Source organism: Dipodomys spectabilis, unplaced genomic scaffold, assembly GCF_019054845.1.
Source record: "Dipodomys spectabilis isolate Male_0828 unplaced genomic scaffold, ASM1905484v1 ptg000763l, whole genome shotgun sequence".
NCBI lineage: Eukaryota > Metazoa > Chordata > Mammalia > Rodentia > Heteromyidae > Dipodomys > Dipodomys spectabilis.
In genome coordinates, this window is record NW_024871440.1 from 245,103 (window position 1) to 270,888 (window position 25,786).

General features: G+C 62.9%; 1 protein-coding gene across 1 annotated transcript in view; it reads left to right on the top strand.

Annotated features, from left to right (window-relative positions):
- The first annotated feature begins 437 nt into the window (after positions 1-437).
- Positions 438-25,786, top strand: part of Phf21b (PHD finger protein 21B) — a 61,162-nt gene continuing 35,813 nt past the window's right edge. The window contains 2 exon segments of the mRNA XM_042672718.1: positions 438-569; positions 1,209-1,274. Of these exon segments, the coding sequence (XP_042528652.1) occupies positions 516-569; positions 1,209-1,274 (120 nt within the window). The 5' untranslated portion in view covers positions 438-515.

The following is a 25,786-nucleotide window of genomic DNA, read 5'->3' on the forward strand; positions in this document are numbered from 1 at the left end:
GCGGGCGCCCGGCCGCGGCGGGGCGACAGTGCGCAGGCGCGCGAGGGGCGGGGCAGGGCGGGGGCGGGGCTGGCGGAGGGCTCCGGCCCGCCCCCTGCCGCCTCGGCGCGCTCCATCCGGGCACTGCCGAATTAGCATCGGGCCGCATCACAACTTTGCCGAGGCCCAGCGAGATCCCGGCGCGCGCGCCGGAGGAACTATAGTCCCTGCCGGCGGACGGCGGGGGCCGCGGCGGCGGGGCGCGCGCGGCGGCGCGGGGCTCCCAGCGCTGGGTGGGGGGAGCCATGAGCCGAGCCGCGGAGGCCGCCCGGGGGCCCGGCGCCGCTCGCCCGGAAGCCTGAGGAGTTGGGGCGGCCGCGGGCGCGCGCCGGGGCGCTCCCCCGCCCTGTGGCCGGCCCCCGGCCTGCGGGGTGTGGAGGAGGCCGGCGCCCCCCGCCCGGCCGGCACCTCCGAGCCGCGCAACTTGCCCGCGGCCCGGGCCAAAGTGAACGCAAAGTGCCGCCCAAGTTGCCGGGATGGAGCTGCAGAGCCGGCCCGAGGCGCTCGCCGCGGAACTCGCGCGCCGCCAGGTAGGCGGGGAGGGCCCGGGCCGACCCCGCGTCCTCGGGCGGTCCCTCCCGCCGTGCGGCCCCGGAGCGGGGACGGCGGGACCCGACCCGCTCCGCTCGCCTCGGGGCTGCGGGGGGCGGCCCGGCCCAGCCCCGCGCCTCCCGCCCCGCGCCGCCAAAGTAGTTTTGGCGACCGTTGTGGGGAGCGCGGCGGCGTGGCGGCCGGCCCCGCGGCGTGCGCGCGTGTGAGCGCGTGTGAGCGCGCGTGAGTGCGTGTGTGTCGGGGAGATTAGGACGCGACTTGCATATTTATGAGCCTTGCTCGACACGGGCTCGCCGTGTTTACTTGGCTCTTTGTTCCTCCCCCCGCCCCGGCCCGCACTCGCACGCACTCGCACCCGCACCCCGGGCCTGCAAACTTGCACGGCTCGGGGCGCGCCGCCGGGTGCCCGGGCCCCCGCCCCGCCGCGAGCTGCCCCGATGCGGCGGCAGCCACAGGTAAGCGGCCCGGCGCGGCGCTGCCCCGCCGCCGCGGCGGGACGCGGCCCGGGAAACTTGGAGGCGCGCGGCGGCCGGCCCGGCCCGCGGGGTCCCCGGGGGCGGCGCGGGGCCCCGGGCGCCCCGCCGGGCCTGAGCCCACCCCCGTCCGTGTCTCCGCAGAACGGCGACCTCAAGAAGCAGCTCCACGAGAGGCAGCCGCGGATCGCAGCGCCCGGCGACAAGCAAGTAAGCGGGGCCGTCCGCGCGGGGAGCCGGGCCGCCGGGGCCGGCCGGGCGCGCACGCCGCTCCCACGGGGCCGCCCCCGGAGAGACCGAGCCGGGCGGGAGGCCGGGGCGGCCCGAGCCCGGCCGCCCCTCCGCGCCGCCGGCGTCCATTTTGAGCGGGTGGACGTGTTTTTGGGAGGAGGAGATTCCCTCGGCGTGGCGGCCCCCGCCCCTGGCCCCGGGGTGGGGGTGCGGGCGCGGGCGCGCCCCCAACTACTCGAGAGCGGTTCCGGGCTCCGGCCGCCCCCCCTCCCCTCGCCGGCTTCACTTTTTCTTGCTTGGAACCGGACGCCAGCTCTCGGGGAACAAAAGAAAGGCGCCCCGGGGTCCCCCAGTTCTGCCCAACTTTGCTCTCGGGGCCCCCGGGGAGGCGGGGCCGGGCGCAGCTCCCGCGCGGGGGGCGCGGCGCGGGGGAGGCAAAGTTGTCCATTGTGACTGGAGTTGCGCCGGGCCGGCCGGCGCGCCGGGCCGCGGCCCGTGAGCAGATGCCGCCGCCGCCGGGGCTCCGCGCGCCCGCGCCGCCGCCTCCCCCCTGGCCCGGCCCCGCCCCCGGCCCGCGCCGCCCCGCGCCGTCCTCCAGCCCGCGGCCAATGGCGCGTCCGGATCGCCGAGGCGGCGGCGGGCCCCGCCCCGCCCCTGCTCCCCGCCTGTCCCCCTCCCGGCTCTGCCCCCGCCCCCTCCGCTGGCCCCTCCCCTCCCGGCTCTGCCCCGCCCCTGCTCCCCGCCTGTCCCCCTACGGGCTCTGCCCCGTCCCCTCCGCTCGCCCCGCCCCCTCCACTCGCCCCTCCCCTCCCGGCTCTGCCCCGCCCCTGCTCCCCGCCTGTCCCCCTCCCGGCTCTGCCCCGCCCCTGCTCCCCGCCTGTCCCCCTCCCGGCTCTGCCCCGCCCCCTCCGCTGGCCCCTCCCCTCCCGGCTCTGCCCCGCCCCTGCTCCCCGCCTGTCCCCCTACGGGCTCTGCCCCGTCCCCTCCGCTCGCCCCGCCCCCTCCGCTCGCCCCTCCCCCTCCGCTCGCCCCTCCCCTCCCGGCTCTGCCCCGCCCCTGCTCCCCGCCTGTCCCCCTCCCGGCTCTGCCCCGCCCCCTCCGCTGGCCCCTCCCCTCCCGGCTCTGCCCCGCCCCTGCTCCCCGCCTGTCCCCCTACGGGCTCTGCCCCGTCCCCTCCGCTCGCCCCGCCCCCTCCGCTCGCCCCTCCCCTCCCGGCTCTGCCCCGCCCCTGCTCCCCGCCTGTCCCCCTCCCGGCTCTGCCCCGCCCCCTCCGCTCGCCCCGCCCCCTCCGTCGCGGGGGGGGGGGTCCCCCCCTCCTCCCCTCCCCCCATCCATCGCTTTCCGCACGGGATGCCGGCACCCGCGCCCCCGCCTGCGCCGAACTTGGACGGCCCGGTCCCCCTCTCCCCGGTCCCCCCTCCCCCCCTCCGCTGGGATTCCGGGCCCGGGGAGGCCGGGGGAGGCCGGGACTCGGGGTCGAGTCTTTAAGGTTGGAGAGTGGCGGGAGCCGGCTGCGAGCGGGAGCCCTGCGGCCGGCGGGACGGTGCGCTTCCCCGCCCGGCCATTCTGATCCGCCCCGGGGCCCCCGCCATTCTGATCCGCCCCGGGGCCCCCGCCATTCTGATCCGCCCCGGGGCCCCTTTTGGAGGGACCGGAGGCCTTCACTGAGCGCGGAGAAGGGGAGCGGAGTCCCGGGACGGGGACGGGGAGCGGAGTCCCGGGACGGGGAGCCCGGGGACGGGGAGCCCGGGGACGGGGAGCCCGGGGACGGGGAGCCCGGGGACGGGGAGCCCGGGGACGGGGAGCCCGGGGACGGGGAGTCCGGGGACGGGGAGTCCGGGGGCCGCCGGCACCTTCCGTAAAAAGCAGCGCTCCCGCACATCGGGCCGGGTCCCGGGGAGCGGCTGGCGCCCGGGCTTGGAGCAGAGCGGAGAAGAAGCGGGTCCCGCCGCCCCTGCCCGGTGGCGGTGCGCGGCGGGCGGCGCGGGGGTCCAGGCTGCCGGACCCTCCGGGGGCGGCGGGGGCGGCGGGGGTCCGGCGGCGGGGGTCCGGCGGCGGGGGCGGCGGGGGTCCGGCGGCGGGGGCGGCGGGGGTCCGGCGGCGGGGGCGGCGGGGGGGCGGCGGGGGTCCGGCGGCGGGGGCGGCGGGGGTCCGGCGGCGGGGGCGGCGGGGGTCCAGCGGCGGGGGGGCGGCGGGGGGGCGGCGGGGGTCCGGCGGCGGGGGTCCGGCGGCGGGGGTCCGGCGGCGGGGGCGGCGGGGGTCCGGCGGCGGGGGTCCGGCGGCGGGGGTCCGGCGGCGGGGGCGGCGGGGGTCCGGCGGCGGGGGCGGCGGGGGTCCAGCGGCGGGGGGGCGGCGGGGGGCGGCGGGGGTCCGGCGGGGGTCCGGCGGGGGTCCGGCGGGGGTCCGGCGGGGGCGGCGGGGGTCCGGCGGTGGTCCGGCGGGGGCGGCGGGGGTCCGGCGGGGACGGCGGGGGTCCGGCGGGGACGGCGGGGGTCCGGCGGGGGTCCGGCGGGGGCGGCGGGGGGGCGGCGGGGGGACGGCGGGGACGGCGGGGGTCCGGCGGGGGTCCGGCGGGGACGGCGGGGGTCCGGCGGGGGCGGCGGGGGTCCGGCGGGGACGGCGGGGGTCCGGCGGGGGCGGCGGGGGCGGCGGGGGGACGGCGGGGGGGCGGCGGGGGTCCGGCGGGGACGGCGGGGGTGCGGCGGGGGCGGCGGGGGTCCGGCGGGGGTCCGGCGGGGGTGCGGCGGGGACGGCGGGGGTGCGGCGGGGGCGGCGGGGGTCCGGCGGGGGCGGCGGGGGGACGGCGGGGGTCCGGCGGGGGCGGCGGGGGGACGGCGGGGGTCCGGCGGGGGCGGCGGGGGGTCCGGCGGGGACGGCGGGGGGCGGCGGGGGTCCGGCGGGGGTCCGGCGGGGGTGCGGCGGGGACGGCGGGGGTGCGGCGGGGGCGGCGGGGGTCCGGCGGGGGACGGCGGGGGTGCGGCGGGGGCGGCGGGGGTCCGGCGGGGGTGCGGCGGGGACGGCGGGGGGTGCGGCGGGGGCGGCGGGGGTCCGGCGGGGGGACGGCGGGGGTCCGGCGGGGGACGGCGGGGGTGCGGCGGGGGCGGCGGGGGGACGGCGGGGGCGGCGGGGGGACGGCGGGGGGTGCGGCGGGGGCGGCGGGGGGGACGGCGGGGGTCCGGCGGGGGACGGCGGGGGTGCGGCGGGGGCGGCGGGGGTCCGGCGGGGGACGGCGGGGGTGCGGCGGGGGACGGCGGGGGTGCGGCGGGGGCGGCGGGGGTCCGGCGGGGACGGCGGGGGGGACGGCGGGGGTCCGGCGGGGGCGGCGGGGGTCCGGCGCGCCGCGGTTGGGAAATGCCGCGGGCTGGGAAATGCCGCGGGCGGAGCGCTCTCCTCAGGGCCGCCCCTGCCGTGCACCTCCGGACGGAGGGACGGACGCCCGCCCGCGGGAAAGGACGGACGGCACGGGAGGAAGGGCCGCGCAGACCCTTCCCCTCCGAGAAGCGTCTCCCGCCCTGGCCGCCCGCCGCCGGGGTTTGTCTGTTTCTGCGCCTCCCGGTGCGGCTCTCCAGGCCCTGCGGCGTTTTGTAAACGAGGACCCGGCGCCCACCCCGCGGAGCCCACCTCCGACCCCCCCCTCCCCGCGGAGCCCACCTCCGACCCCCCCCACCCCCGCGGAGCCCACCTCCGACCCCCCCCACCCCGCGGAGCCCACCTCCGACCCCCCCACCCCGCGGAGCCCACCTCCCACCCCCCCACCCCGCGGAGCCCACCTCCGACCCCCCCCACCCCGCGGAGCCCACCTCCCACCCCCCCCACCCCGCGGAGCCCACCTCCGACCCCCCCCACCCCGCGGAGCCCACCTCCGACCCCCCCCACCCCGCGGAGCCCACCTCCGACCCCCCCACCCCCGCGGAGCCCACCTCCGACCCCCCCCACCCCGCGGAGCCCACCTCCGACCCCCCCACCCCGCGGAGCCCACCTCCCACCCCCCCCACCCCGCGGAGCCCACCTCCGACCCCCCCCACCCCGCGGAGCCCACCTCCGACCCCCCCCACCCCGCGGAGCCCACCTCCGACCCCCCCACCTCCGACCCCCCCACCCCGCGGAGCCCACCTCCGACCCCCCCACCCCGCGGAGCTCACCTCCGACCCCCCCCTCTCGCCAGCCGCGTGGACTTAGATTGCCCCCCCTCCGTCCTGCTCCTTGGCAGACTTGGATGGTGATTGGCAGGTTGGCAGGAAAGGTCATGAAACACGCTTGAAGGTGACTGGGCTGAGCCTGGGCACCCCAAAGCTGGAGCCGTGGAAAAGCTTGTGGATCAGTTATCTCCCCCCCCCCCCCCCCACACACACACACTGGGAAGTAGAATTCCTTTCTAGAGTTGGTAGAGAACAGTCTTAACCATCTCCATCCACCTGCAGAAGTGCTTTTCTGCACTTGCCCTGCCTAGTATCAGATATGAAGGCTAAGTTTCAATTAAAAGTGCATGCACAGGTGATGAACGAGATAGTAAAATGAACAGATGACCCCATTATCGGCCTCGGTTAGATTGATAATAGCAGGTGCAGAATGCCTTTTAGCTCCCAGCCATCAATTTCCCATTCATGCCCTTGATACTGGGATTTTTCTTTTTAACTTTCAGGAATAGTGACAAGTGTTTAAAGCACTCCTAGAAGTACATAGCTTGTTGGCCAGATGGAGATAAATTCCCTGTCTGTGGGCTAGAAATGTGGCTCAGTGGTAGAGTGCTCACTTAGCATACATAATGCCTGGGTTCTATTCCTCAGTAGCACATAAACAAAAAGCTGGAAGTGGCTCTGTGGCTCAAGTGGTAGAGCGCCAACCTTGAGCAATAGCAGCTCAGGTATAATGCCCAGGCCCTGAATTCAAGCCTTGGGACTGGCAAAAAAAAAAAAAAATCCCTATCTAGCCTTAACCCCATTGAGGGCCTTAGGTTAGCAGAAAACCGCCTGCCTTAGGATTTTTTTTGCTAGTCCTGGGCTTGAACTCTGGGCCTGCACACTGCACTGCTCTGAGCTGAGCTCCTTTTGCTACAGGCTAGTGTTCTACCGCCGGAGCCACAGTGCCACTTCTAGCTTTCTTGAGTAGTTTATTAGATAACAGTCTCGTATCCTGCCCATGCTGGCTTTGAACCACCATCTTCACATCTCAGCTTCTTGAGTAGCTTGGATTACAGGCTGGAGCCACCGGTGCCCAGCTAAACTCTTGTCTTCTTGAAAGGTGTTACGTATGTGATGTTCACCAGGACTCAATCACGCTTGCTGCCTGACACACCAGCCATGCCAAACCCCGAGACTCCACCCCAAGGCCCCCTGAGCAAGGCCCTGAGTGAGCCCACTGCGGTGTGGTCTTACTCCAAGCCCCCGCTCCAATGGTCAGCTCTTGGTCAAAGGATGTTCTTTCTTCTGGGAAGACAGCTCTTCTTTCCAGGCTCTCTCCTGTGCCAAGGCCTGCCAACTGTCCTTACCTGGAAGGTTCTAGAAGCTTCTTCTTGAGTTCAGTTCCAACAGACACAGTGATACTGAGCTTCAGTTCACACACCCTTGCACCCGCCACAAGTGTGCTGCACGACAGAGTTTTGACAGACAGCCGAGCCATCGCCACCCTCCATTTTAGAGCATTTTCGTCACCTTGAAGCCAGCCCTCAGATGCTGTTTTCCCAGCCCTAAGCTCTGGCACTGCAGAGCCCCCAGTTCTGGACCTTCGGCAAGTGTCTGTGGCTATTCTTCTTAGGATGTGAGCAGTCCTTGCGTAGATGGGATGCATTCTGATTAGCTGCTTGCCTTGTTGAGGGACATCTGTGGCTTCATCTGGTGACACTTCTACAGAGTGTCGGTCTTGAAAGCGGACCACCATGACAGTGCCCCCCTTCTGTGCCCCTCCATTCTCCAGTGCCCTGGGGTGGAACCCCTGTGGTCCCTGCTGTCTGTCCTCGGGAAGGGAGGTGGGGCTGTCTGCACAGCCCTTGTCTTTTCAGCAACTCTGATGCCCCAAGTGTGTCCTGGCCTTAGAGTGCTGGCCACTGGTCGTTTTGATCTTGATCCTGTGTGCCTCTCCTGGAGGAGTTCCTGGGCCATGTGATCGCAGGGTTGGTGTGCTAGGCAGAGCTGCAGGACAGGTCCCTGGAGGTCAAGGGCCTGAAAAAACCTACAAGTGAGGGGTGGGGTACTAGCGGGTTTTCAAGCAGTCAAATTACGAGAGGAACGAGCTGGCAGGCAGACAGGTGGCATGCTAAGCTGTGGCTCCTGCAGAAGGCCTGGCACAAGGCGGGATCGTCTGCCGCGGGGGGGGGGGGGGGGGGGGGGGCTCCAGGATGAAGGCCGTGGCAGCCCCGTAGCCCATGGCTGCTTAGATTTTCTCATCTGCATAGGCTCTCGCAGGGGTGATGGTGTGTGTGTGTGTATGCATGCATGCGGGTAACGTTTATGCTTATATATACTTACTAATTATCTTTTCATTTTGTCGATTTTATGTTATTGTAAGTTATGTTACATTGACCATAAGGAGTGAATATATTTATAGTGAGACCTCTTGGCAGGTATCATGATTCATATGAAAGATCTAGAGTATGTAAAAATCAGTCCAGGATTCTGCTGTAAATATGAGAGGAAGACGCAGGGCTCCAATGGCTCACACCTTTCATCCAACTAATCAGGAAGCTTCGAACTGAGGATTGCAGTTCAAAGCTAGCACAGGCAGGAAAGTCTTCAATTACCCAGAAAAAAGCCAGAAGTGTGGAGCAGTGCCTCAGGTGGCTGAGAACTAGATTTGAGCAGAAAAGCTCAGGGACAGCGTCTAGGCCCCGAGTTCAAGACCATGACAAGCACTCCCCCAGAAAAACAAACAGAGAGAGGAAGGATCTGTTTTTATGCCCTGTACTAACATTTAGCAGGTAAGGAGAATGCTACTTTTTTTGGGGGGGGGCGGGGTCTGGGCCTGGGCGCTGTCCCTCAGCTCTTCAGCTCAAGGCCAGCGCTCTACCAGCAGAGTTTTGCTGTGTAGGCCAGGTTGGGCTTGAATGCTTGCCTCAGCCTTCTGAGTACGGAGATTATAGACGTGCATTACCACAACTAATTGAAAATTCTTTTTCTTTTTTTGGCTAGTCTGGGCTTGAACTTAGGGCCTGGGTGCTGTCCCTCAGGTTTTTTGCTCAGGGCTCGTGCTCTGGTCTACCATTTGAACCACAACTCCACTTTTAGCTTTTTGGTGGTTAATTGGAGATAAGGAGTCTCAAACTTTCCTGCCTGGGCTGGCTTTGAACTGCGGTCCTCAGTTCTCAGCCTCCGAAGTGGCCTCCCAAGGGCCTGAGCCACCAGTGCTTGGTAAGAATTCTACTTCTGAAAACATTTTTGTTATAACAGTAACCTGTGCCTGTTGGGAAATTCATGACACAGGTCTGTTTTAAAGCTCACATGAATGACTAGCTGAGTAATGTAGGCTTCGCTTCCCTTACCATCCACTGTCCTGTGGACAGCGCTGTCGAGTCCTGGGGTACTTAGCGCTAGGTGCTCTGTACAACACACTATTTCTAAACATGCTTTTCATACTTGACAAGGGGCTGTGGACAGCCTTTGAGTACAGCTCGGTATTTGAGGGGCTCGCAGCAGATCGCGGGGACATGGAGGTGGTGGGGAGGGGGTCTCATCTTTCAAGCTTGCCAGAGACCATGTCCCATGCCGTCAGGGCAGCAGGCGTCTGCACAGCGCTCCAGCCTCCAAGTCTGGCGAGCTGCTGCTGTGGGAAGTACATCAGGCAGCTCTGGGGGAGCTGGCGGGAAAGCCAGCGAGCCTCCAGTGCCGCTTCCTGTCAGTAACAATGCAGCGCGGTAACCAGGCCCCCCTCCACTCCTTCACCACCCCGGGGAAGCTGCCAAGGCCTGGGAAACAGGGTTGAGGGGGCGAGCCTGCCAGTGCCCACCGCGTGCGGCTTGCTGTGACGTGGGGGTGCCCTGCTGCAGGCCCCCACGCTTGCGAGTCATCTCACCGGCCGCCTCTGGGAGAGGTCGCTGGTGCCAGCTGGGCCACCTTTTTCTTCCAGGGCAGAGTTGGTCTCTGAGCCCCTTTAAACTCCTCTCAGTTAAGTGTGGGTCTTTCCAGTGAGATGCCTCTGACAATAACTTTGATGATCCCAGGATGCCTCGTAAAGGCAGCTGGGTGGTGCCGCCCTGGGGAACGGCGCGGCTTCCTCTTAGCCTCTCTTCAGGAACCACATCTCTGGCTCCCACCTTTTTGCGCCCTTGAGCTGCTGCCTGCCATCCAGGTCCGTCATCTGTGGGGGGCCTCTTGGGGGTCTGCGGGCCCAGGCTGGGGGTTCAGCCCCTGCTCTCCCCTGCAAAGGATGCCACTCAGAAGGCTTTAGCGCTTGTCTCGCGAGCGTTTCTCAATTGGGCGGACCAGAGTTTCACACCAGGTCTTCTCGAGCAGAGCCTGCCCCGGGGGCCGGGTTCACGGGTGGAAGGTGGATCGCTGTGTCTCCAGCCAGTCAGCGAGCGCCCAGCCGTGGTTAGCGTGGAGAAGTGACGGAGTCGAGGAGGTGGCACACCAGTGCGGCCCCGAGGGGGCTGTGGCCTCCTCTTCTGACAGGTGCTCTGCCTTGCCGGGGCTCTGATTGCTTTAGGCTCTCTGGTTCTGACCAGTCCACAGGGCACCTGGGGGTGGGGGGCCCTGTGGTTAACATGGTTGTTTAGGAGGAGCTAAAACCACTGGGACCCAAGGAGAGAGAGGTTCTGAGCTGTTGGCCCCAGGCTACTGGAGCTTCATTCCTGTGCCGGCTGGCTGGCTGGTATGGGAGAGAGGACAGTGCTGTGGGTGTCAAAAGTTGGGCTTAGCTGGGCGCTGGTGGCTCATGCCCGTAATCCTACTCAGGAGGCTGAAATCTGAGGATCGAGGTTCAAAGCCAGCCCAGGCTCTTATCTCCAATTAACCACCAAAAAACCTGGAGTAGTTATAGTTCAAGCGGTAGAGCATTAGTCTTGAATGCAAAAGGTACGGGAGAGCACCCAGGAGGCCCTGAGTTCAAGCCCCAGTGCCAACACACACACACACACAGAGTTAATGGAGTCCCTGTACCAGGGATGATGCCAGGTAAATCGGTGACATGATCATCGTGGCAGGAATCTCCCTCAGAAGAGGACATGTAGATCTTGCTACCGGGTGGCATCTCCTCCTCTCCTGGTGGCCAGCAGGTCGGGGGCCCTGGGTCAGCCCGGGTCGGGAGGGAGGGCTGTGGTAGAAGCCTGCCTGCAGCACTGGGAGAGCTGACCCCAGAGCTCGGGGCACCCCTTCCTCGTGTTGGAGCTCGGGGCACCCCTTCCTCGTGTTGGAGCTCGGGGCACCCCTTCCTCGTGTTGGAGCTCGGGGCACCCCTTCCTCGTGTTGGCCGGCCTTGCTGAGCCCCGAGACCATCCCACGCTCTCCTTTGGCAGTTGGCGCTGAGGTTTTAATTTCAGGCTTGTCTCCTCATTTTGAAACAGCCTCTGTTCTTCAAAGGAAGAATGTGCTTCGGTGACAGTTGTGTTTTGTTTTCCTCGCGGTTCCTGATCGTGGGGCAGCTCTGCCTTGCGTGTGGGGAGAAGCTGCTGACGCGCTTTCCTTCTGCTTGCGGCCTCCCGTGGCCCCTGGCGGCCAGGCGGCCCTGCGGCCCGCGCCTCCCTGGCACGCTGCGCCTCATTCTTTCCGTTCCTTGGCTTGCTTTTGCGGTGGTGTGTTCACAGAGGGGGGCTTTGGTGACATGCTATCCAGGGCACAGTCAGACCCTCAGCCTGAAGTAGAGTAGCCGGGACAGGCCCGATGACCTTCCCAGCCCCACTTCTGGCTTTTTCTGGGCTTCATTGGAGATAAAGTCCCATGGATTTTCCAGCCCTGGCTGGCTTCAAACCATGATCCTCATCTCAGCCTCCTGCGTAGCGAGGATGACAGGCGTGAGGACCGGCGCCCGGCTGACCTTGGCTCTTTAGTGACCACAGACACCTGAGTTGCTTTTGGTCTCCACAGCATGGTGTGTTCCTTGCGGAGATGGGAGCCTAGATTTGGGGTAGAAATAGAGGGTCTGTGTTCCCACAGAGTCCCCGGGCTTGGCTGAAAAGGACTGGAAAGCTCCTTGCCCTATCCAGGGGAAAGGTGGGGTAGGGCAGAAGATTTACACATGGGGACCAGATCCGGCTCAAGGATCCGGGCTTCACCTGCCATTCTGTGGCCCCCGAGGATCCTGGCTCTGTTTCCACGGCAGCGTTCTGTGGGCTGAGTTTTCTACATGCAGCGCTGTCGTGGAGGTCAGTCAGCTCCTTGGAGGAAAGTCCTGAGCCCTGCCCAGCACCCCTGTGACCAGGGCCCTAGGTGCATCCTTCCAGAATGGCTGCTGCATGCCCAGAGCAGTTGACTGCTAGCCTACACTAGTGAGAAACGGGCTACTTTAGCAGGGCCGGGGTGCTGTGGAAGTGTGTGTTGGTGTAGCACGGATCAGATTAGCTGCAGACCTTGGACACAGGCGGGTGTCCCCATGTTCTGAAGGGCACCAGTCCGGTGGCTGTGGACCGGATAGGCTGCAGTGGGCCTGGTTTCAGCAGGCTGGGGCAGACGTGGTTCCCATGGGGTGGGAAGGGGGGTGGGGGCGGGGACGGGCAGCATTGGCACCACAGCCCACACAAGAGGGCGAGAGGGCTGGGTGGCTCTCGGGGAAGAGTGTGTGGCAGGCAGAGGGTAGAGCGCTGTCTGCTGGGGGCTGCTGTGGCTGGAGGAGGGAGGGTGGGCATGACGGAGCCCAGAGTCCTTAGACAGGCTGAGGGAAGTGGGGCATTTTCCCCACGGTGCGCGGCAGGCGGCTGGGCGCGGAGCCTGGGGAAGGCGATGCTGGGCTGGCAGCCAGCGCTGCTCAGGGGGATCCAGTCTCTGGGGACTTTGACTTGACCCGCCAACTGCCCTAGCCTTCAGGAGTTGGAGTGGCCCCAGTGGGCGTCAGACCAGGGGTGCTTGGCCCTGACACTGAGGTTCTGGCTTCAGATCTCCAGACTACGCTGGGAGGGCGCACCGCAGCCTCTCCACGGTCAGGTGATCTGCACTTCTGTGGGTCAGTTTGCGTGTGGATGGGGACAGCACCGCAGCCTCTCCACGGTCAGGTGATCTGCACTTCTGTGGGTCTGCTCGCGTGTGGATGGGGACAGCACCGCAGCTCCCCATGGTCAGGTGATCTGCACTTCTGTGGGTCTGCTCGCGTGTGGATGGGGACAGCGCCGCAGCCTTTCCTGTGCTTCTGGCCAGAGGCACAGTCCTGCAGGCCGTATGTCAGTCACCTCCCAGCCCACGGGGCTGGGTGGACATCTGACCCTCAGCAGGGTCTTGAACCTCCTCCCGGCTGGTTCCTGTGATGGCCCTGCCACCCAGCACTGGGCCTGTGACAGGATGCTGGGATGCTCCAGCCCTGTAAGGCTGGGAGGTCCCTGGGCAGTTAGACCCCCATGCTGAGGCGGTTCTGGGGTGCTCGGACCCTGCCATGCGGAGGAAGTACTGGGCTGCTCAGTCTTGTCTTTGTAATGAGCCCCAAGGTTCACACACTGTCGACTTGAGGCTCTGGAAGATTCTAGGTTCCAAGGTTTAGCAATTCCACAGTCCTAGTGTGAGATTCTGTGAAGTGAAAATAGAAGATCACACAACTAGAGCATTCTTTCCCATTTAGGTAAGCAGGTGGGACTCAGATGCATTTCTTTAAATGAAATAGTCCCGCAGCCCCCCGCCCCCCATCAGTGTCTCAATGAAGTTATTTTATTAATGTGCTGAGTGGACTTGAATGTCTCCTACTGTGGATCTAATTATAAACACGAGGGTCCATACCAAGTAAGCCGTCTTGGAAGGAAGAAGTCTGACAGCCGGTGTGAAGTGTCCTTTAATGAACTTCTTTGCCACTTGTATCTTAGCAACACATTTTATTCCATCCTGGTGTGGCTGCACGCATGGTGCAGTCATTTATACCCGCTCCTCAGGTCCCTTCCCCACAACCTCCCCAAACCCCTCCCCGGGGGGGGGGGGGAGTGCTCCCACCTGCTTTCCAGACACCATTGGCTTCTCTTTAGCTTTGTTGAGTTGATGGAAAGGTAAATGGGGTACGGGGTGCAGGGCCTTGCCAGCTGGGGCACCAGGTAGAGGGGGTGCGGCCTGAGCCCGAGAGATGGGCCGTGTTCAGCTGGCGTCCTGCGCTGGTCTGCAGCCAGCCTCAGAGGTCATCCGCGCTCGCCCAGCATGCCTGGCTCCGGGTTTTATCTGGACAGAGTCTTGGTGTGTGCACCTCTCGTCTTAGCAGCCTGAATGTGGGGATTGGTTACCGAGGGGCTCCTGTGGGTGCGGACTGGGGGGCGCCGGGAGGGGAAGGGGGCTTGGGACAGGAGCCTCCACACAGCCCAGCCTGGCTGCCCCTCAGCCTGCAGACCTCTGCCAGCAGCCCCTGCCTGAGCACAGACTGCCCTCTTGCCCTTGCCTGTTTCTGAGGCTGCCAGACTGGGGGGGGTGGGGTTGAAACATCCAGCGATGTCAGACAGTGTGCTGCGGAGCCATGCTTCCTACCTCAGAAGGTTCTGGAAGAGGTCCTCTCCCCAGCCCGCGGCTCTGGGGGTCCCAGCGCTCTTTGGCCTGTGGACGCCTTGCTCCGGCCTCACTGCTCTCTTGTCTTCTGTGCTTTTTCTCCTCCTCTTATGACTTAGGCACCGTTGGATTTAGGGACCCGCCCTGGTCCAGTGTGTCCTCAGCCCACCTGGCTGCATCTGTGAGGGCCCCATTTCCAAGTAAGGCCTGTGCTGAGATTACAGGAGGGATACCGCTGCCAGCGGAGTGCAGGCAGCGTGGAGGGAGGGGCCAGCCCACTTGCACCAGACACTGCACGTGCGCGTGTGTGAGTGCATGCGCGTGCATGCGTGAGCACGTGTGCGTGTGTGTGCGTGCGAGCGTATGTGTGTACGAGTGTGTGTGAATGCATGCATTGTGCGTGTGCGTGCGTGTGTGTGTATGTGTGCATGTGCGTGTGTGTGTGCGTGCATGTGTGAGTATGTATGCATGTGTGTGTATGTGCGTGTATGTGTGCGTGCGCGTGTGTATATGTGCGCGTGTGTATGTGCGTGCGTGCATGTGTGTGCACGTGGGATGTGCGTGCAAGCACATGTGTGTGCGTGTGTGCGCGTGCGTGCACGTGAGTGTGCATGCGTGAGTGTATGCATGTGCGTGTATATGCGCGCACGTGAGTGTATGCGTGCGCGTGTGTATATGTGCGTGCATGTGTGCGTGTATGTGCGTGTGCCCTCACAGTGCGCGCTCCCTCACGCCATTGTGAGTGGTGCAGGGCTGAATTTTCGCAGCCTGTTACCTGGCAGTGGGTTTAAGCACTGGGAGAGGAACATCCCAGAAACTGGGTGCACACTCCCGCTTCGGCTCTCCAGAGAGCTTGCTAGTCTGCGAAGGCTGTTTCCAAAAGCCGCCAGCCCCAGGTTTCACCCTGGTTTTTCTCTCGGTAATGAGGAAGGCTGTGTGGAGGCAAATGAACACGGGGTGGGGGTAGGGGCAGCTTCAGGTCACACACGGCTTCCTCCTGGCTGGTGGTCTGCAGGGAGAAGCGCAGACCCTCCCCCCAGGGTGCCCCACGTGTGGCCCCAGTTTCCTCTTCAGTGAAGTGGCCGTGACAAGGACCTGTCCACCAGGGCTGAGCTGGGACCCAGGAGTGGGGAAATGCATGGTAACCCCCAGGCTGCTGCCATGGGCTGTTCCGATGGGCTGGCCAGGGCTGCCGGGGTTCTCCATGGACCAGCGGCCGGAGAGCCTGGGATGGTTGGGAGAAGTGGACACAGAAGGGGCGGACAGGCTCGTGGGCTCTGGGAGGTCTCCTTTCACACCTGAGCATGGCCCCATGTGTCCTTGAGAGGTCCGTGCGGGACCAGTCAAGGCGTCTGCCGATGTCTGTGATTTCATGCTCCTTGTGTGTCTTTTCCTGTGATGAACACAGGCGTGAATGGCTTCCCAGAGGGGATGCAGCGGCTCTGTGTATCAGGAGCTGTCCGGTGGAAAAGCTGGAGGTGAAGGCTGACAGGCTCTGGCTTGCTCTGTCTCTAGCTCTGTCTCTGTCTGTCTGTCTCTCCTTTTCCTCCCCCCCTCTTCCTCCCTCCCCATCAGCTGTCGGGCATAGATCATAGAAGGAATCTGACTTACTTCCGAACAACATGGCCCTCCCAAGAAGTGGGTGTGGTCCAGGGCTAGAACGGCCTTGCCTTGGGGACAGGGACACGGAGCTCCTTGTCACAGACAGAATGGCAGGAAACCGGTCAGCATTTGACAAGTGTCTTAGAAGCAGAGCCTGTGGCTTGTGGCGCATGGCTCACACGGCCCCCAGGTCTGTGGACACACCTAGTGGGCTGTTGGCGGTGCTGCTGTCCTTCAGCACATGGAGAAGACTGAGAGGTGCCAGCCCTGTGCTCTGTGCCCACAGGGCCGGACTCTCCCCGGCAGAGCCCTGAGCCTGGCTAACTCTCCATGCTGTCGGCCCTTAGAGCCCACGGTGGGGCTGGGCCCAAGGTGAGGACGGAGCCCGTGGGGGGGGCGGGGCGGGGCCCATGAGCAAGGCTGGGCTGACTTCCCCATGGGCCGCCGCGTGGTGCCTGCGGTGCCCGTCCCTCTCAGCTGCGCAGAGGCGGCTGCTGTCTGCATTGCTGCGGTGTCGGTTTTCTGAGGTCCAGCCTTAAGTGCTCCCATGCTGTCACCTACTGCAGGTGTTCCAGATGTCACCTGACCTCCCATCCAAGTGTGAGCTTGCGCGGGGAGCCCCTCTGATGAGGCTGGGGTCCCCTGTGCGCCTGGCCTCTCCCCACTGGTCCCTCTGGGGGATACCCAGAGTTCCAGGGAACACAGCCCGGAAGTCACGGGCTTGAGGGTAAGACGGAAAGAACTAGTTGAAGCAAACAGATGGGCCTTTTCCTGACCCGCCTGGATTTCTTCTCCTCATCTCTCAACCACCTCCTGGACGCCGTGAGCTCTGATGGCCACTAGTCCTTTGCCCAGGACAGCTCCCCTGCTGGGGCGGCCCTCTGGTTTTGTTTGAACAAGATCCAGTCCTTAGCCCAAGACCCAAGACCTTGATCCCCCTCTTTCCCCTTGAAAAGGGGCCTCAGGATTCACTTGGATGGGATCGGGGGTGGAGGGGGGCAGTGGTGATTCTGATGGCACGGTTGGTGTTGGTTTTGATGGCAGTAATGCTTGTGATGGTAACGCTGGTCTCGGTTATGGAGTCAGGGACTGGATGGGGATGCCTGTGGTGGTTCCGATGGTGGCGGTGGTGGTGGTGGTGGTTCTGATGGTGGTGGCGGTGGTGGTGGTGGTGGTGGTGGTGGTGGTTCTGATGGTGGCGGTGGTCGTGGTGGTGGCGGTGGTGGTGGTTGTGGTGGTGGTGGTGGTTCTGATGGTGGCAGTGGTCATGGTGGTGGTGGTGGTCATGGTGATGGTGGTGGTGATGGTGGTGGTCATGGTGGTGTCCTGCTTGTGGTGGTGGTGGTGGTGATGATGGTGGCGGTGGTCATTGTGGTGGTGGTGGTGGTCATGGTGATGGTGGTGGTCATGGTCATGGTGGTGTCCTGCTTGTGGTGGTGGTGGTGGTGATGATGGTCATGGTCACATCAGGGGTGGTGGCGCTAATCGCCATTTATTAACCATCTCTTTGGTTGGTGGCCTTGTGAGGCTGCATGACTCACGGTATGAGTGGAGGAGGCAGAGACTGAGAAGTCTTACAATTCTTTTCAAATTATATTTTTAGGTAGTTGTACTTATCAGATTATGAGTACAGTGCATCTTGGATACCTCCCTTTCATCCTTCTCCCCTCCCCCACTGTGTGTATGTGTGTGTGTAAAGGAGAAGCAGAAAGCGTGAAAAGTTCTCAAGTCGCTTGGTAACTTTAGAACCTGGTGATGCGTGCTGAGCGGTGACATGTGTCAACCACAAACGGTCGCCGCCATGAGTTTGGAGCCCCTGGGACTCCACAATGCAGAACTCTGGCTCTGCATTCCCGTACCGTTTTCTGGGCATGGCCTGTGCCTTACCATCACTGTGGCCTGGAAGGTCCCAGGCTCGTGTTTTGGGTGTCAGTGGCCCTCTTCGCCTGGGTCACCGCTCTGCGACATGCTCATAGGTACTGCTGAGGGTCCAGGTGGCAATACAGGAACAGAATGCAATCTGCATGTGAGTTCTCATGGAAAATAACGCTTTCAGTGAAAAACAGCCAATCACACAAATTAAAGTGGTGACTCATGGAGCAGAATATAGATGCAGATAAGCATTACGCGTCGGTACTGTCTTTACTGTGCTCAACACCATTCTATGATAGAGTTCTAACTGTGAGGCACACTCTGAGCTACCACAGTCCGGGTGGTGCTCAGGGTCTGGGCCTCCAGCTCCTCTGCACCCGGTGCCACTGTCTCTGCCCTGTCCTTAGGAGGCCAGAGGCTCTACCCCTGGGCACAGGGCTCCTGTTTTGTATCACATGTTTCCCTGAGACTCTGGAGGCCCTGGATTTTGGGATTCCGGCTCCGAGTGAGGGGCTAACCCTTTCTCTGACACCTGACAAGGGGTCAGGGGTAGGTGTCAGGCTTGTCGGTCCTTACTGTATCTTTCAAGTCTTGTGATACTGTCATCGAAGAGATGGCCGTTGTGATGAGGATGATGAGTTCTGATTTATTGTGATGGTAACGTGGTGATTGATGATGATGATGGTGACGATGGTGATGTGATGGTGGTGTACTGATGTGATGGTGATCTTGATGATAGTAAGGGAGCTGATGGTGGTGGTAATGTGATGGCAGGGATGGTGATGGTGGCATGAGGATCAGAGGTGGTGACCGTGATGATGGTGATGGTGATGACCGTCATGATGGTGATGGTGGTGACCGTCATGATGGTGATGGTGGCATGAGGATCAGAGGTGGTGACCGTGATGATGGTGATGGTGGTGATCGTGATGATGGTGATGGTGGTGATCGTGATGATGGTGATGGTGGTATGAGGATTAGAGGTGGTGATCGTGATGATGGTGATGGTGGTGACCGTGATGATGGTGATGGTGGTGACCGTGATGATGGTGATGGTGGTGACCGTGATGATGGTGATGGTGGTGACCGTGATGATGGTGGTGACCGTGATGATGGTGATGGTGGTGACCGTGATGATGGTGATGGTGGTGATTGTGATGATGGTGATGGTGGCATGAGGATCAGAGGTGGTGACCATCATGATGGTGGTGACAGTGGCGGCTCTCATGCCTTACTGAAGTTAGGAAAGACTAGGAAGATGGGAGTGTGGAAGGGACCTAATTCCAGTTCTTGGGGGCCTTCCGGCTCTAGCGGGGCATGGGATCTTGCACCTGATTTTCCTGGCTAACCCCTCTGCACGCTGTGCAGGCCCATGCAGGTGTTAGTGGTTGTATGATGGCTCAGAGGCCGTGACTAGACAGCGGGGCAGGCACATGGTTCTGTGCTGTGATTCACGGGCTTGGTGTGGGGCTGGTTCTGCTCATCCCTGTTGGTTTTCTTAGGTTAGATTTTAAAACGTAGTTCTTGTTCCTTTTTTTTTTTTAATGCAAAAGTATGAAAAGGACCTACCCTGGGCCTGGTCCTGGGCTCGTGGGGGGAGGCGGCTTGCGCGGGTGCTCAGGGGTGCCCCCAGCCCACAGATGGTGCTGCCTCGGTCTCTGCCTGCCTTGCACTGCGGGGCCTGCTGTGCGCTCGAGGGCGCGCACCACGGCCTCTCCTGGAGTCAGCAAGGTCCCCGGGCCCGTGGCCAAGAATGGCTGACCTCCCCGGTGCGGCTTTGCCCGCGGGAGTTCCATTTCCTAGTGCTAGCCTGACCCATAGCCACAGGGGACATTGTCCCCTTCCAGATTCCCCCATCGCCCCGGTGCCCCTTCCGGATAGAACCTGCTGCCTTCACGCCTGCTCGCTCCTAATGAGCTGCGTAAAAAAACAAGCATTGATGTCCAGATAAAAATCACAACGAACTCTAGGGTCCTGGGGCAGTGGGCAGCACACGGGCTTGGCTTGCCCAGACCAGCTGGCGGCTAGGCACTCTGAGAGGCCGCCCTTCCCATCCCGGGCTCCTTGACTGTGAGATGGGGCTAGGAGCCCCAGCCTCGCAGGACTGTGAGCCCGCGCCTGCCACCGCTCTAAGTTGGTGCTCGGTGCTTATTCCTTCCTGCCACAGCCTCGCCTGGGCCAGCCTCAGAAAGGCTCCTTCACTCACGGACGTGAGCCCTGTGATAAGTAGGCCTGAGAGCTGGCACGGGGGAGCATGCCAGAGTTCCTCTACACCAAGAGGGCACGTGCCTTGGTCTAGCCGAGTCAGGCAGGAGCAGGTGAGAAGCCAGGCCCTCTGTCCAGTGCTCTTGTCTGCCCATTCCCGGCGGAGATGGTGTTTGCAAGGGCATGGGGGGTCAAGGGGTCGTGGGGCATGCTGTCACCCCTGGGCAGCACAGCCCCAGACTGGACAGTGGGGTGGGTGTGCGGGTGAGTCAGCCCTCTGCAAGACTGCCATAGTAACGGATGCATTAATACTAGGGTGCATTCACGGCCACCTCTTTGTCAGTTTCCATTCCAGAATTCTAGAACCACTCCAGTGTGTCCTTGAGTGGAGTGCCCTGGCTGCCGCCGGCGTCCGCCACATTTCTTCCTTGGTCCCTGTGTGGCCGTGGAGTGCCAGTCCCACCCTGCTTTCTGGAGGGGCCCAGGTGCAGGGCCAGGCCTGCCTTGGAGACATGGCAGGTCTCACACACGTGAATGCCGGGCTCTAAGTGGGTCCTCAGGCTGGGGTTCCCTGAGCCAAGCCTTCCTGTGCCCCTGCGGCCTGCTGGGCCTCAGGAGAGGCGCTCTGGGCAAACAGATCGCAAGCCTGGGGCCCGCCTCAGCATGCTCAGAGCCAGCCTACGGCAGGTGGGTGTGCCCTACCTTGGTGAGGGAAGGAGGGAGCTCACAGGTCACAGGGTCAGAGACGGCGCCGCTGGCCCAGCCAGGGTCAGCTGGAGATGGCGGAGGCGGAGGCCGTGGAAAGGTGCAGGGAAGGTGTTGAGCAAATGTGGCCAGGGCAGACTTCGGGCCTCTTTTCTCCTCTGTCTCGTTGGATGGGAAGCTCGTGTCCTTCGAGGCTGGCTCTCCCTCAGATTCCGTCTGTGTCCTGCATCTCCGCAGAGACGATAACAGCGCTTAGGAGGTATTTATTTCTTGTTTTGCAGAACTGTTTGGAGGCAGCATGGCAAGGTGGAAGGGTCTGATTAGCAAGTCTAAATGTATGAGCAGCAAGACAGAAACGCTATTACGATTAGTGGTGATTAGCTGGGCTGATGACTCGGGGTGCGGTGAGGGATGGCAGGTGTGGCAAGGAGGTCCCTTGTGAAGGGACCTCGCTCCCTGGGGCACCGGCCTCCAGCCCCGCTGTGGTCAGGTCTGAGGTCTTAGTCACGTGCAGGAGATGCCTGTGTGCTGACTTCGTGGTGTTTGGGTGGCTGGGCTCCGCCAGCTGGGGAGCCTGGCCCCTCCAGCACTTGAACTAGCACTTTACTCCCCTCATACCCTGTGTCTCTTCTAGACTCTTGTTACCACACACCCCCAAACACATTCACTCCGGTATCTTTGGCCCCTCTTGAAACATGGCCCTGTCCGGCGGCTAGGACACTCCTGGTCTCATTTATCAGGAATGTTCTGGTCCCTGCTCAGGACACTTGTCCCAGCTACCCGTGATCTCATGTGAACTCGTGACCTTGGTCTCATCAGCAACTGCAAACAGATGAGGACACACCCAGGATGCTACTGTGCCCAGCCCCCAGCCTTCTGAAGGCCCCCGGGGGAGGGGAGGTTTAGGGAGCAGGTAGAGGAGGGGCACCAAATGCCACGACTTTAGAGAGTTCTTTGGTGTAACGCAAATTTCACCCCAATTAGAAAAAAGGAAAGTGCAAGGAGGTATTTCAGAGGCTCGGTGGTTCATCTTGATTGTCAACTTGACTGGGTGGGGGAAGCTAGGTTGGTTAAAGCACTTCTGGGTGTGTCTATTTAGGTGTGTCCAGAGATGACAGGCATGTGGGACAGCCAATGAAAGACCATGCTGAGTACAGGTAGCACCATCCAATGGGCTGGGAGCTCAGGAGGAACACAGGACGGAGGAGGAAGCCAGCCAGTGTCCAGGGTCTGCAACCCTCCACCTTTCTGAACAGTGTCTGCTGTGTGGCCATCTCCATGGGTGTCAGGCTCCAGCTTCTTCCGCCTTTCAGTGTGGACCCACACCAACCAGTCTCCAGGCAGCGTCCAGGCCTCCGGCCTGGTCAGTGTCTTGGCTGAGTGCTCCGGGGCTCTCTGGCCTTGTTGGGCTTCCGGCCTCTGATCCTGCAATCTGATAACCCACTTTGTCGTTATTTTCACGTTCTCTTCTGTGGGTTCTGTTCCTCCAGAGACCCCTGACTGATTTGGAAACCCAGGCACAGAAAACAGGTGCATCCTGTAGGGTTTGGTGAGATGTTTCAGAACCCACGGCTGCAAGTGGGGACGGGCATGGACCCCGAGTCTCTCTCTGAACAGGACTCGGTCTGGGCTGCCCAGGGCCTGGGGTGGGAGGTTGAGCTCCTGGAGGGAACTTGTGCATGTCACTTCAGGAGATAATTGCTTGTGGGTGGGGCTGCTGGTCCATTTTCTCCATGCGGTAGCATGGCTCTGTCTCGCCTGGGATCTCCAGGTGTAATGGCTTTCCACAGAGTCCGTGTGCACCACTGGCCCACCGTGCTCCTTTGTTCCTTGGACTGAAACCCGGTGGCCTTGAGTCCTCCAGCAGAGTCAGGGCTGGGCCTTCTGAGGGGAGAGGGTCCAGTGGGCCAGGTATGACAACACCGGCCCGGCCTCTCCCGTGTCCATGGATGAAAGCCGAAGGGATCCCGTCTCCATGCGGAATGATGGCAGCGCCAGGCTGGTGAGTCCACGAGCGTAGGTGTTAGAAGATTGAGAACCAAGGAGATGTAAAGTCACTGAATGCAGCATGTCCCACAGCCAGAGACCCTACCAGGCGTCTATCCTGACGAGAGCTGCAGGATGCCAGGCCTGGGATTCTGAGAAGCCAGGGGGAGCCCAAGTAAGCAGAGGGGCCCCGTGGGCCAGGGCGGCAAGATTGGAGGCGGCCCGCCACGCTGTGTCTGTGGCCGCGGCAGGAAAGGCGCTGGTTCTGGGACATCGCGGCAGTGAATCTTGGGGACATGGAGTTGAGTCCAGAAAGGAAGTTGCTGGAAAATTATTCATGCACTGTTCCCCTAACGTGCAACCTGCGCTGAAGAGTCCTTTTTAGATAGACACGCGTGGTGGATCATGGGAAGTCGGAGTGGTGATTGCAGCCTGGCAGTGGTGGCCTGTGGTGGGAGGGCTCATGGGTCTGCAGGTGTGGGCTTCCGTGTCCAGCGTGGCGCTCCGTGCCGAGGACGGGTGCTCAGCTGCATTGAGTGCTCGTGCCCGGGGTAGGCACAGCTGGCTGCCCCAAGGAAGAAGTTCTATAAATTTCAGAAGCAGGAGAGCAGGTGTGTAAATTGTGAAGCCTGAGTTGCAGTTTTGCCTTTCCCCCCCTCAGGGGGCACAAACCCACATCTGTGTCTGTGTCTGGAAATGAGGGAAGATGGACTAGTGCCCTCTCCTGGGCAGCGTAGAAGTGGAGCCTGTGGCAGGGGGTGGAGAAGCCCACTGTTCAGCACCATGGACAGCACCCGGTGCCTCCGCCCCGGCAGCCCAGACTGTGTGCAGAGAGGGCGGGGCGGGCCCGGTGGGGGGGCCACCTGGCCGGTCCTGCTGGTTAGCCTCTAGTGACTGGAGGGGTGCCGTGTGTGTGTGTGTACAGACATACCACGATGGGGCGTGACAGGCCTTCCAAACGCCCTGTGTTCACAGCGTTGCTCACGCTGCCCCTGTAGGCAGAGGACAGTGGTGGTAGCTCCCACCCCTCTCTGGCTGGGCTGGGGTCTTGGACGCAGCCTCTCCCCGGAGCACCTGTCATCTGTGTCTAGACCATCTCTATGTGATGCTTTTGCTTCCCATCCTGCCCGGTTGTCCTTACTGGCCTCTCCTGGTGGCCCTGTCTCTTGGCTCTCTTAAGGGCTGATCTGGGCATCGCCTCTCCCAACGAGTTTCCAGGCTCCCCATGTTAGTTGGGTCTTCCTCGGCTGCCGCCAGCACCTCTCCTGGTGTCCTTCCTTGCGCTCCTCCTCCATCGCAGTAGCTTGCAGAGTGGTTTCCTTCCCTCCTCCAGGCCTCTGTTCACGCTGCTTACAGCAGGTGTGGGTCTGTCTCCAGTTTGGGCATGGGGATTTGCTCCGTGACCTCTGTGCTCCGATGGATCTAGAAGTCACTGGTTTTCAGATGGCTCAGATCTCATTGTTTTGGGGTGTGGAGTGTCAACGGCAGGTTTAGAAGTTTGGATGAGAGTGGAGAGTGGACTTGGATGAACCCCTTTTCCTCTTTAGGGGTGAGGGTGGGACCAGATGGGGAAGAGATGGAGACCGGCAGCCCTCTGCTCTCAGGTTGGTACCCAAGGGCTTCCAGGGTGCAGCCCCAGGGATGAAGGAATTCGTGGAGATGGAGCGTTAGGCGTGGTGTGTGTGCATTCTTGACTCTGATGCTGGGCTGGGTCGTCAGCCTGGAGGGGATCTGTTACTAAGACCGCTACCCCGTGCTGTTTTCCAGCTCGGGACAGGCTGTGAGATGGGAAGGCATGCCTTGCATGCCCTTGGTCCTCTGCCCTGGCCGCCCATGCCTTGCCCTGCAGGACACCAGATCCCTACTGGGCTCCCGTCATCTGGCAGCAAGGACACCATTCCTGTCTGTTGGACAGACAGACAGACACAGGCACTGTACACAGCTGGCGACAAAGACAGGGCTGGAATTGTGTTTGTCCTGGGAGGTCAGCTCTACCAGGACAAGGCCTGGGGCCTGGGGAGAGGTTCCACCTGTGTTTGCTGAGAGATGGCTGACTGACCCGCAGGGCTTCTGAGTGCCTGGAGCTGGGCCTGGCTCTGTGCAGCCCACCCTGGGCTCCCCCCAACATACACACACACACATGCACACACATACACACACATGCGCACACACACACACACACACACACACACACACACACACACACACACACACACACACACACACACACTGATGAAGATTGTCACCGACCTCAATGCGCAGATCCTAATTCAGCCAGGACCGGGCTTCAGGCAGCCATTCCCCTTCTCCTAGCTCCCCCCAATTCCCCTTCTCCTAGCTCCCCCCAACACACACACTGATGAAGATCGTCACCAGCCTCAATGCGCAGATCCTAACTCCTTACACATTTCCCAGAGGAAAGCGGAGAGCTCTCCTTAATCACCCTTCATATTTTCATTAAGGACATCAAAGCCACAAGGTCCGGAGGAGCCGTGTGGATCACAGAAGTTGATGAGGAAGGCAGAGGAATTTGAATTTCAAAGCGGAGCCGTTATCTCTCGTTAATGTCTTCTATGCTGAGGGCCCCCCCCAGCCAGCATCTTCCTCCCCCCGCATGAGCACGGGGCATCTCTTGCATGAAGGAAGTGACCGTGGCTCCCGCCCCTGGGGCCTGCACCCCTTCTTACCCTGCCACCCTCGCCTGGGCCCCCTTCCTGCCCCTCGCTGCCAGCAGCTGCGGTGCCTGCATCACACCCGCTGGTCAGGACCCCAGCAGGTGAAGTCCGAAGGCACGAGTTGTCCCTGATGTCCTGGACTCCGTGTGTGGCACAGCCCAAGCGTGCTGCCGCTCAGCGGCCTGTCAGGCGGCTACAGGACCACCTGCAATGAGCAGGCTAAATACTGACCATCCTCATTGGCTGTTAGATTTAACGTGGAGCCACTCGCTGGGGCCATAATGGGGCTGGAGACGGTGTGCCTTGTAACCCCCACCGTCATGCTGACGCAGAGAGCCAGACACACTGATCAGGAAGGTCCTGCGCCCACGGCCCTGCGCTGGCGTGGTGCCCTGTCCTTCCAAGTCACCCCCGCCCCCGCCCAGACTGCCCTTCCTGGCTTCCCCTCAGGGATGGAAGGTCGGCCCCCAGGTGGCCTGGTGGGGCCTCGCGTACCAGATCGCTCACGAGGTGGTGCTCACTGGAGACCATCTCGCTGGCGGCAGGGCACAGCAGTGGGGACAGGGCTGGGGCTCGCACATGTCTGTCAGGTGCGGGGATCCAGCCCCCGGCAGCCCTCTTTCCACCTGTGGTAGCGTGGTCATGGAGCGCTCATACTGGCCAGGTCTGGTTCTGGGCTCCTGCCAGTCTGAGTTAGTGAGACCAGCCTGTGAAGCCTTGCACACAGGTGCTGGCGTAGTTTTATTGGGGCCAGGAAATCCTGGAGGAACCCCGCCAGTGGGCGGCGCGAGCGTGGCTCAGGAGTTGAGGCCCCATGAGTGGAGTCTGAGGGTTCTGAGGCCCTTGTGTCCAGCCC